This window comes from Daktulosphaira vitifoliae, unplaced genomic scaffold (genome assembly GCF_025091365.1).
Source record: "Daktulosphaira vitifoliae isolate Bord-2020 unplaced genomic scaffold, ASM2509136v1 Scaffold_2, whole genome shotgun sequence".
Classification (NCBI taxonomy): Eukaryota; Metazoa; Arthropoda; class Insecta; order Hemiptera; family Phylloxeridae; genus Daktulosphaira; species Daktulosphaira vitifoliae.
The window spans coordinates 14,491,544-14,504,240 of NW_026099573.1; the positions used below are offsets into that span (position 1 = coordinate 14,491,544).

Sequence of the window (12,697 nt, forward strand, 5' to 3'; positions counted from 1 at the left end):
TTAATTAATAAACGGTACAATTCCCTCCCCTATTAACAAGTTTTGGTACGGCACTTCTTTAAAATAGTATTTCAAATATAGTACATTTGATTACTATTTGATTTGCATTATAATTTTAGAGGCCACTACTGCATAATGATGTAATTTTTTTTTAACCAAAAAAATCAATGAAATGTTTATAACAATATATTTTTTAGAAATTCTTATTGGACGACCAATAAGATACCGTTATTGATAGACCGTTGAATACTCTCTAATTAAAACACTGCGTATTTTAAGGGAAACAAAAATAAGGTTATCAATAAATACTTATCAGAAATATTAAAGATATTACTTTAGTTTGTAGTTGTAACAAAATTATTGAGGAAACACCCGATAAGTTTACCCTCGTAATATTTACAAGCTACAGTTAACACCGAATAGACCTTCATGCAATCGATTGTTTAGCAGATGTAGGTTGAAACATCATAATGTACGTTCCGCATAAGGTGTAGTCAGAACTATTTCTATAATACTATTGTATTTTTAAATATACAAAATATTCATATTAAATAGTTTTTGGAATGTGTATTTTTAATTTCTAACATTTTCGGGTAGCTTAAAAGTTGCTATTTTTTTTTTTATAAAAATTATTTGTTTGTAAATAATTTTTTTATGTTTTTAATATCTTTAAAGATATTTTATTGTCAGTAGCAGATCCAGTAGGGCATCTAGTGAGTCCCTTTGAGCTATTATTAAAACAATAATTAAAATTATTGTTTTTAATGATAGTGGTTTTAATCACTGTTATATTACAGAAACATCATTAAAAATTTGTAAAGGCGAAGTTACTCTACTGAAATATTTTTTTAAGAATCCCTTAATTAGTCTAATTTACATGTCGTTATGGTCACCTATGGCGGGGAGAAAATGTTTCTCTAAACGCTATCCTCCAAAAAGTGGTCCTTTTTAAAGAAATGTGTATATCAGTTTTAACTAAAATAAAACGGTAGCACAGTGTGGATGTAGTTGAGACAAGTATAGACAATATCTGACAGTGATTAAAACCACTATCTTTAAAAACGCTGGGATGCAAATTTCTAGATAGTGTTTAATTTTAAGAAGTATTGGTTGGATTATCTCAAAAGCAACATCAAATCCTATTTTCTTAACTATATCTAGATAACAAGATTTATGATTTATAAGTATTATGTATGAATTATTATAGTATAATAAAAATAAAAATTGATCACTTGCGGCTAATTATTTAAAATTAATATTATATAACAAATATTAATTAAAAACTAAAAAAATACTAAAAAGATTTTACTCAAAAAGAGACAAAACAAATTACTAAAATATCACGGATACATATTGTGTGAACAATGTTATCATGATTAACGCTAAAAGACTATTTTTCGGGATATCAGTATCATATAAAAAAAATCCGGTAATTTATTACCGGATTTTATTTATTATAAATAAATTTATTATATTTATTATATTTATCCGGCACTCTCAATAATACAAATTATTAGCTTCGATGCAAAGCTAAGAAGGTATTGATTTTACCATTATATGTTTATTTTTTTTTTTTTTTGTGTGTTTCTGTCACTACTTTTTCTCAGTTTTCACTGGACCGATTTTTCTCGACGATACGTCAAAAGATCAAAAATAAAAATTTTTCTCTCGTTCCCTCAAAATGGACGATTTTTAAAATCGGTAAATTTCGACATTTTTTCCACATCTTTTTCTAAAAATAGTCATAATTTATTGAAAAATGAATAAATCAAAATAATTTTTTTATATTGTAACTTAAAGTAATTCCCTTTTATTTGATATAATATTTTTGAAAATCTGATAATGATTTTAATGGACAAGTATAGATGACATTTGACAGTGATTAAAATCATTATCAAACACTTCGATACAAATCTGTAGTGTTAAATTTAAAAAAGTTGGTGGATTATTACAAATGCAAAATTGACTCTAATTTTTTTTTCTACTTCAACTGCCATTTGTACATAGAAAATTGGCCGTCCATACAAATTTTTTTTAAATGAACGGCCAGTACATAAAATAAGCTTTATTTATACATATATTTAAAAGATGCAGATGACCTGGACCATTTTCAAAAATTAAGTTGAAAAAGTTCTACTTTTTACTTGTATTTTAAAAAATTTAAACCCCCCTATATAAAGGGAAATGGTTCAATTTAAATACAAAGTATGTCAAATGAAAGAAGTATATATAATGTATTTAGAAAAAAAAAATTTGATTGATCTATACATTTTTCAAAATGTTATAGCAATTTAAAATCGAATATTTTAACACAAAAATAGCCCTTTTTTAAACTACGGCAGCTGTATGCACGTAGAAGATGAGTCGCTGGGACAAATTTTATTATTAAACAAATTTATAGTATGTTTTATAAGCTTTAATTTGTCATTTTTTTAAAGGACGCTGTATTTCCGGAATATATTTCAAAAGTTAAGTTGAATTTTGTAAAAAAGTTACTATTTTGAATTCTTTCTTGTGGGCAGGTAAAGGGTCAGATTTTCAAAAATATTATATCAAATAAAAGGGAATTACTTTAGGTTACAATAAAAAAAAAATTATTTTGATTTATTCATTTTTCAATAAGTTATGACTATTTTTAGAAAAAGAAGTGAAAAAAATGTCGAAATTTACCGATTTTAAAAATCATCCATTTTGGGGGAACGAGGGGAAAATTTAATTTTTGAGGTTAAGGTCTTACACTAGATATGATTTTTGATTTTTTGACGTATCGTTGAGAGAAATCGGTTCAGTGAGAGCTAAGAAAAAGTAGTGACAGATACAAAAAAAAAAATAAATAAATAAATAAAAAACATAATGGTAAAATTAATATCTTTTCAGCTTCGCATCGATGCTAAAAATTACAATATCTTTACATTTTGGTCGTTCATATCGGAATAGGCTCCCAAAATCCGTAGGTCCTGGTGACCGTCCCTCTTGGACCCAAGCGTGCATGTGATAGAAATTAAATCAGCTTTATATAAAAAGATAATTTTCAAATATTATTAATATATCAAGTAATATGTCATTGTCTATGTGTTTTTTAAATTAAAATGATTTTGTGTTAGGGAAAACGTGGAGATTTTTAATTAATATAAATTATTTTTGATTCCTAAGAATGATTTATACTTTGTAACTTTTTAATACTATATTTTAATTATGTATGTCAAAATGTAAGCGACTCGTCTTTGCTTGTCCTTAACATGTCGACATGACGTAAAATGTGTATTGGTGTCATATGTCAGGATGCCGAGACGTACCAACACCGTAGGTTAGCGAAAAATAACGTGCATCTCTCCACCCCCGCCTATGACAAGGCCATTAAAGAGTACCAGCAGCTGTATTGTTGTTGTTTAAACGTGTTAGGAAGAGTATAGGCATTGTAATGCAATGCGTCGTGCGTAAAGTGTATGTGTAGCAGACTTAAATAGTAGTATTCCTCTTCGGACTTCGACCCTTCAACTGACTTCCTCACCATAAAATATTCATTGTGTTGTGCTTCGGGTATTCTCGTTATTTGTCGTCTGTACTCGTTGGCTACGAATCGAGCCCATAATCAGCAATCGCTTGCGAGTGGATGTGCACATTTAAAAATGAGAGAATGTTTTTGTCGTGATGCATTTGATGAAAAATTCAATAACAATTAATGTCACGATTATTATAAATTAAAACAGTTTATGTGTTTGCTAAATGGATTTTTGATTTTTCGATATCAAGTGCGCTATTAAAAGTTTTCTTTGTGGTGGATCAAATTTTTTTTATTTTATCAGTCTTATACTTCTTGATTTTACAATAAGTTAAGTGAATTATTATAATTATCAAGTCTGTAACCTGTCATTAGGCTTGGCGTATCATAGAATAATATTATGCACTTTTAGTACTACGCCATCGACAGGTCATAACGAATCCATACATGATTAACATCGTTGATTTACTTTATTGTATATTGGTTCAAAAGAAGCAGGATACAATTCAAAGGTGTATTCACTTGTGTATCATATTAGTTTTATTTACTAATTGACAAATCTATAAGGTTAAACTTTTTTGACATAGACATGTATACTTAGCAAACGTAATGTGTTTAATTGGCCCATCTGTTATCCTCTTTTTTACACCTTTAGAAATATTTTTCAGATTACTTGCTGTCCCGTTGAAGATGTTGAATATGGATATATATGTAGTCAAAATCCCTCCCCCTAGATCTTTACAATTTCCATTGAGTAAATATACATACGATAAATTGTTCAGCAATTAAGTTTTGTATGAAGCAATAAAATTGTAACAGTTCGAATTATTATTTCAATATTCTAGAGCACGCATAGCGCCAAAAATATTTCTAAAGAAATTTTGATTGAATTTTGGAACAATATAGACCACACACCTTGGTCATTCAGCATTTTACAAACCTCTTGAAATTCTATGCAAACAAAATTAGATAATAAGTTAAAAAATATTACTGTTATGGTAAATCGGTATGCATAATGTGCATACCTTTTATATAATAAATAATAGTTATAAAGTTTATTTTAAAATAAAGTAACTTTAACTAGTAAGTATACAGGTCTATGAACTTAACGGACATTTGTCGATTTCAGCTTGTGACTTGGATGATTACAAACACTTATCAGTGGATGAGTATATAAAATATTTTATTTCCAAAGAACTCATAAATAGTGTGATATTAGCGATACAAGTGCGTGATGAGAAAACTAAAACGATGTTCAAATGGTCACAATAGAGTTGCCGCCCCCTGTCTTATGATTAATATTTTTACGTCATGATTGCCGACACCTTTAACTCAGTTGAAATTTTCGCTGTGTCTTATATCGATCTAAAAATTGAAATGATTGCAATCCGTGTGACCAATAATAATAATTTTAATTATGTATCTTATGTCGATTATTTGTTTCTTGCCTAATGTCTTTTTGAGATTCGCTACAATATGGTTAAAAGGTATGTATGTATATATATTTTTTTATATTCAGAGTATATAGAGTAATGTTTACAGTACTTAATTGATAACGTTTAAAAATATTTATTTTGACTAATAAATAAAAACTTATTCAATCAATTTTTTTTATCATTTTTTAATTAAATATAATCGAGTTGTGTTATATAAATCAAAATTTAATGGTTAATCATTTTTGGGTTTTACTCTAATTACAATTTAATAAATGTATGCTTTAGATCATTTGTGTAATTTAGTGCTGCATACTATTATTGAAAGTTGTTTAATAATTACTAAACTTAATTATAAATAATTATAAACAAAATCTTAATTTTTAAGGTTTCAATGCAGATAACATTTTTTATTTTTATATTTTATGAGGCGAGTTAAGTAATGAAAATAAAATACACTTATAGATTAATTACGGCTTAAACAATTTTCAAAACTCTTTATGACAATAAGCAACTAATAACAAACAAAATATGATGTGTAGTTTTTGTTAGCTCATTAGTTTTAATTAATGTTATTTTTTAAATCTAAATTTTAATTTTAATATCAAATTTTTTTTTTTTGATTTTTTTAGAACTGAAGCTATTGACTCCAAGAAAACTGATGATGTTAAACATGAAAATGTAGTAAAATATGGAGAATTAATTATATTAGGGTAAGTTTCATACTATAATATAATACTATTAATATTATGATTGAGTTCTTCAAATTAAAGGAACTTAATAATTACCTAATGAAATATATGCTCCTTTACTTTAAATAAAATGTCTGTAAATACATAATGTTATATATGTTATCATTGAAATTCGGTCAATGGTCTTTTAATAGTAGTTATTAAATGCTAAAAAAAGAAAAAGGTTTTAGTATGTATTTTATATGGTAACCTGTATTGACAAAAAAAGCATGTTGTAAACAAGTTATTCAAGGAACAGGTCAATTATTAAAAACAATTGTAAACAATAGAAACCTTGCCTTTGCTTACTGAACACTATATGTCAATTTCAATACATTTAGTATGTTTATTATAGTAAGTCAAATTTGGAATTGGCATTAACATTTTTCTAATAAAGTTAATAAAAATATTATAAATAATAATTTTTATTTTACTTTTATTATTGAGAAATTTAAATATTTTTATAAATAAAATTATTAAACCATAGATAAAATTTCTATTACTATCATATTAGTTATTATTCTTTTCATTTTATTTTAATATAAATGTCTATAATATAAATTGTCCAATTAATTTATTACCATTTGCTTATTTAAGTTACAATTTTGAATTTTTCTTAGCCTTATTGTATTTTAAGTGAATTAATTTTTTCTTTTAGTTATAATGGGCAACTTACAGCCGGTGATCGACGAAGGCGTAGAAGCAAATTTGTCCTTTGGAAACGTGAAGTTGCTAATGGTATTAAACGTTCAAATCATTATGTTGTACCAAGTCCACAAAATTCACATGTATGTATTATAAAATAAACTCTAATAATAGTATTGCGATTTCAGCATCAATGTGAATCTGATAAGGTATTAATTTAAGTATGATGTGTTTATTTTTTATTTGTTTGTCACTACATTTCTTAGCTCTCACTTAACCAATATTATTTTACAATATATCATAAATCATATCTACTGTTATCTTCAAAACTTAAAAAAATTTCATTATTTACTGTAAAAAGGGGAATCCTCAAATAGTTACTATTTTTAAAATCAGTAAATTTTGACATTTTATAAACTTTTTTTATGACAATACCCTAGGTATTTCTCTTTTATTAGTTATATATATTTTTTTGATAATTAATATATTAATACTATTAAATGAGACATTTTTGCACAAAAAGTTATCTTTCAATTTTGGAAAATGTTTTGGAAATACTGCGGCTTTTAAACATATGTTAAATTAATATTATATTACATATTATAAATTTTCTGAAACTTATTTTCTATGTGCAAATGGCTACTGTAATTTAAAAAATGCCTTAAATTTAATTATATTAATATTCTAAATTATTTATTTTGTATTTTTAACTTTATATTTCTAGATAACTTTTTCAATTTAATTTTTGAAAATGTTCTGGAATTACTGTGTCTTTTAGACACATGTTAAATTAGAGTTTATACAGTGGACAATAAAAAATTGATCAAATTTTTATACTCTAATATGATAATTATAAAAAATCATACTGTAATATTTATGTTATTATTTTGATTATAATATTATAATTATAAATTTATTGATAATCTTCATATTAATTATAATTGTGTTAAAATTTGTTTAAGGCTGTGCTTGATAAAACAAAACATTCTATTTCATATACTTTATCTAGAACTGAAGCGGTGATAGTAGAATATGTAAATGATGAAAATACAGACATGTTCCAGGTAAGAATAATATTCTTAGAAAGATTTTATTATTAGTAATTTTAAATTATTTAATTTTATATATTTTACAACGATTTTAAGTCTCAAAGGTTAGATTAAACATTTTTTTTTCATTTTCACCATTCTGAAATCTCCTATGACTTTCTTTTTTAAGAAATTGTTAGAACTTAAGACTATACTATTTTTTATTTTATTAAAAAAATAAAGAGTTATATTATAGAATAGGATAAGGAATAGTTTCTTCAATATTAATTTTTAATATTTTGAGATTAAATTTTTAAAGTATTTAATTTTTTTTATTTATTTATTTTTATAGTATTAAACAATAGTCTATATTTCATCTTTTTTTCATGTTTGATCATAAAAGCTTGTCATATATGTCTGTATTTTATAATTTTTAAATCAATTATTCTGCCAATGGTATGTCATTATTATTTATTCTTTTATATACTTCATTGTGTACTCAGAATCAAATTAAAGACTTTCATAAACATGTCTTTTATGCTGCACTTCTCCATATTCATACTTGTTATTTTCAATTAAGCCCTATTTGTACATTTTCTTTTTAGTGAGGCTATATGACACTTTTAATTGGTTTATAGTTCTTCATAAATTCCATGAAAGTGTTTTGTCTTAATGTAATTTTTCTTTTGATATCTCTGTGATTATATTTACTTCTTTTTCTCTTAATTTCACAATCATTAGTTCCCAGTATCTTATTCATTAACATATTTTTAGTTGTACACTAAATGCTATTTTTCTCTGTAATGGCTATTGACTTAATCACAATATCTGGAAATATAACAAAAACTGAGCTTCCATGTTTATTTGGCTTATCTATTACATCCCTTTGTTTTTGTATAATGCTGGTCTCTATGTTTTTTTTAGATACATAGAGTATAATATTTATTTTCTTTGCATGACTAAGGTAAGATTATTAATTTTTATTTTGTTAGTCCCTCATTATTTGGTGAGATCATTGTCAGAGTTGTTTCTGAAAAGGGCCACAAATGAATGTTGTTTTTTTAGCATATCCATAGTTTTAGAATTTATCAGAACATATTGGATATCCTATATAAAAAAATTTTTTTTTTTAATTTTTGACTAGACATTTTTATCTAAGCTGCAAAAATAAAAGTATTATTATTATTTTTCATTTGCTTATAAAGATTATAACTTATAAATTGAAAATAACCTCATAAGAGAATAATAATGAATATATGTATAATAGTAGTTTTGTATTTTGTTTGATTATAATTACTGATTTTATATGCATTTATAAATTTTATTAAGTTATTTCAAACACATTATAAGCTAGTATAAATTATTATTAATATGATTGAAAACTTAATAATGTGAATTAAATGGGGTTATAATGTTTTTTTGGGGAGGTAAAGGAGTTTATTCCCCCATAAAACAAATAATTTTACGCTACTGTATATCTTAACAATAAATTTTCACAAACTTTGAGTCCTTTTAAAATGGCTGAAACAAAATTTATAAATGCATATAAAATTTGCCTCTAATTATAATAAATAAAATTATTCAATATTATGTGTATTATAGATAGGACGTTCTTCAGACACTCCGATTGATTTTGTAGTAATGGATACTAATGCTGAAAAGAATGCAGCGTTGAGTGCGTCTGTGGGTGATAGCAAAAAAGTGACTGCTGCAAGTACTATATCAAGATTTGCTTGTCGTATAATTTGCGATAGAAACAATTCAAATGTGGCTCGAATATATGCTGCTGGATTTGATTCATCAAGAAATATTTTTTTGGGAGTAGGTTAATTAATTAATTATATTTATTTAATGTAAGGCAATGATTTTTATTGTGACATCTAGGAAAAAGCTACAAAATGGAAAGATGGTGAAGAAATAGATGCTTTAACAACTAATGGTGTTTTAATAATGCATCCAAATGGAAAATTTTATGAAGGAAAAACTGAACCCGGTGTGTGGTTAGAAGTCTCTGTTTGTGGTAAACTTTTTTCCTTACGAGGCTCTAGATCCGCTCAATTGAAAGGAGATATGGTAAGTATTTTCTTAATTTTTTAATTTATTTTGTTTACAACTTAAAAGTATATTTATCATTCATAATACATTGTTATAAATATAATTTTTAGTTTATTAAAAAAAAAAATTTTTATATATTTTTTGTTAAAGAAAATAATTTATATCTATCCATGCTTTTTTTGTTTAATCAATTTATCAATTAATTAACAGTATTAATTATGCTATTGTTCATAAAATATAAAAACCTAATAATAATTTTAAATCATAAGTTATTTTAGAGTAATTTAAATTTTCAATTTAGTATTTTATACTTCCAGGTTAAGGATTCTGACAATATTCTTATGGATGGAACATTAATTGACTTATGTGGTGCTACTTTGTTATGGAGATCAGCAGAAGGATTAAGCATATCTCCGGTAATAATATCTTCCTTTAAAATAATATAATTTAAATATTATATTTTTTGAAAGATAGTAATGCTTTAAATTAATTTTTTAGAGTAGGGAATATTTAAAAAAATTAATTGAAAAAACAAATAGAGAAAGACCTACATGTCCTGTTGGATTATACACCTTAGTTTTCCCTCATCATCTTGAAGATTCTGCTTTAAATTCTTCAGAATTATCAGATGGTAAACATCAGCCATATGCTTATTTATCATGTGGTCATGTTCAAGGTCGCCATGATTGGGGTCTCAATAAGGATTCTAATAGCAGAACATGTCCTATGTGTTTAAAAGTAAGTATTCAATTATAACATTTCCTCATTATATAATAATTTTATATTTTTAATTATTCTATTTATTAGGTCGGAGGAGTTGCTAAACTAAGTATGGGAGTTGAAGCTTCATTTTATGTTGAAGATAAGGACCCACCTGATTTGTATGCTTTTAGTCCTTGTGGGCATGTTGCTACAGAAAAAACCGTTAAGTATGTATTAAATATAATAATTTAAAATGTCAAAATATTTACTTGAGTGTTCAGAATGTGTGTCTTACTTCTAGTAATGTATCTTCTTTTTTTTTTAGATTTTGGGCTAATGTAGGTATTCCATATGGAACTAATGGCTTTGAAGCGTTTTGCCCATTCTGCGCCACTTTACTTCAAGGATATCCGGGTTATGTGAAACTTATTTTTAATTAGTTATCATAAACAAAATAATGGATTCCTTTTAAGAATTGATGTTTCTGACATCAAATAGTGTGATAATATTAGTTTATGTCAATCTGCGTGTTTTTTTTTTTGTTATTGCAATATTTTACTCGTAACAATTTTTATTTATTTTTTTCTAATTAATTTTGATGTGCTGCTATTAAAAGTTATCCTAAATTTTATATCTAGAGGGTATATTATTATAGCATAGTTCTTCAGTTTATCAATGAAAATGTACTTTTATTAGTATGATTATTGTATATGTTTGTACCTTTTTTGTGTTTTATTCAACCAAATGTGATTTGTTTATATTTATTTTATTTAGCAGTAAATATTAGTGACAATCTTTTAAAATTAATAATTACTTACTACTACTTACTATTGTATTAAACATGAGAATTTTCAACTATTTTCAGCTTGTTGATCATTTTTTAATCTAGAATTATAAATCATTCATTGTTGCAAGCTTTTTCATTTTTAAGAAAGTATTCTGTAATTTAATTGTATGTTATAATCTAATTTTTCTATTTTGAAGTTAAAAGTCTTTTTTCTTTTGTTAAATTATTACAAGATTTGTATATTTTGCGGGATATGGTGCAAATTAAAATAGTTCATACACAAAATTAATAGTTACATGTTGACATTTATATAAAATGACTTTTTATAAAAAAAATTTACTTTTAGTTATGAAACAATTTATTTTTATTCATACATGTAATTTGCAAAATTATAATTATTTCACTGGGTTATTGTAAATTTACACCATTTAGTGAGGTTTATTTTTAATTCCTGTCATGAAATGAATTAGTATTATAGAGGGGTACATTTAAACATTTAGCTCTGTTAATAAATTAATACAATGTATTAATTGAAGCACCATAAATTTTTAAGGCATAAAGAAGAATTAAAATATTAAATACTAAATTATTTAATGATGCTAATTCAAGTGACTGTAATAATTAGGAACTGATTTAACCTTTCTAGAAATGTAATAAAGATATATAACTTATTTTTTTAAAATGTACAAAATTTTGCTGGTTAATAAGATTGTTAAATGAAAAAAATATATATCATTAAATCTAGTTCAATTTTTATGACTATTTTATTATCAATGTTGACTATTGTAAGCTTACATGATAAAAGAAAAAAAAATTCTATTTCGGAATATATAATACTTATTTAAGAAATAACATTTTATAATTTACTTTATTTTATTTTAGTATTATTAAATGTGTTTATTAAGGTATTGCGATATTCTTGCCAAAAATCTCATGCAATAATGTCTATTCTAAGTTAATTATTGTAACTGGCTGTTATATTCGTCTAAATAATTATTAAGTCTTTATATTAAATGTTAAAATTAAAAACTATTATGTAATTAGTCCATAGATGAGATAGTGTTGATTGTTTACTACATATTTATTTGTAATTTGTAATATTTTTTAGAAAAATAAGTGAATCGACTATATAACTGGTACCTGTCTCGTTCAAACCGTGTTGTGTTTATATCAATAAAATATTTATTTTCAACTAGACTATTGATTTTTTTCTATTAATATTCTAAAATAAAGCTAAGATCTAATTAGTAAAGTTAGGCATTTTAATTAAATATTAATTTATTTAAAATTTTTAACAATAGGAAGTAAATGTGACTTCAGAGGATTGGGTGTTTTCGAGAGATATACAAATTTTTTAATTCTGAATTGGTGCTCTCAAATCAGTTCATAAAAATTTACACAATATTAGAAACATTTTTTTAACTTTACATTAATGTTAAAAAATTATAATATAAAAGCAAAATTACTACTAGTGATTAAAGAGGATTTCAGTAGCTGAATTTTACAAATACCTATATAAGTTCAAAAAGATGCAAGGACTTAAAATATTTTATTGCTTATAAAATTTCAAAAAATGACATTAACATTTTATTTTCTATGGAAAATATGAATGAATCTTCAGACAGTTACTAAAATAATAAGAATATTAATAATTTTAGAAGAGTTTTTGTTCTCTAAATAATCAAGTAAAAATAATTTATCATTAATTATTAGTGTAAAATTAAAAATTGAAAGTAATGTTAAAATATATTAACTAAAATTTAATTTTAATTTTGATACAGGTGTTAACCAAGCACAAAAGTGCGTGATAAAAA

General features: G+C 24.6%; 2 protein-coding genes across 4 annotated transcripts in view; both read left to right on the forward strand.

Moving 5' to 3' along the window:
- LOC126897834 (uncharacterized protein DDB_G0287625-like) overlaps positions 1-12,697 on the forward strand; it is a 69,002-nt gene that overhangs the window by 21,490 nt on the left and 34,815 nt on the right. The window lies entirely within an intron of this gene.
- On the forward strand, positions 3,610-12,080 carry LOC126897840 (protein pellino). Its single transcript, XM_050671752.1, has 11 exons — positions 3,610-4,014; positions 4,632-4,989; positions 5,568-5,648; positions 6,325-6,454; positions 7,274-7,375; positions 8,942-9,160; positions 9,224-9,412; positions 9,712-9,810; positions 9,893-10,132; positions 10,202-10,323; positions 10,422-12,080. The coding sequence occupies exons 2-11, from the start codon at positions 4,979-4,981 to the stop codon at positions 10,534-10,536; spliced, it is 1,308 nt and encodes a 435-aa protein (XP_050527709.1). The 5' UTR covers positions 3,610-4,014; positions 4,632-4,978; the 3' UTR covers positions 10,537-12,080.

Coding starts and splice junctions, on each gene's coding strand:
- LOC126897840 (XM_050671752.1), top strand. Junction 7,376..8,941: donor AAAATACAGACATGTTCCAG/GTAAGAATAATA, acceptor TGTGTATTATAG/ATAGGACGTTCTTCAGACAC. Junction 10,133..10,201: donor CATGTCCTATGTGTTTAAAA/GTAAGTATTCAA, acceptor TCTATTTATTAG/GTCGGAGGAGTTGCTAAACT.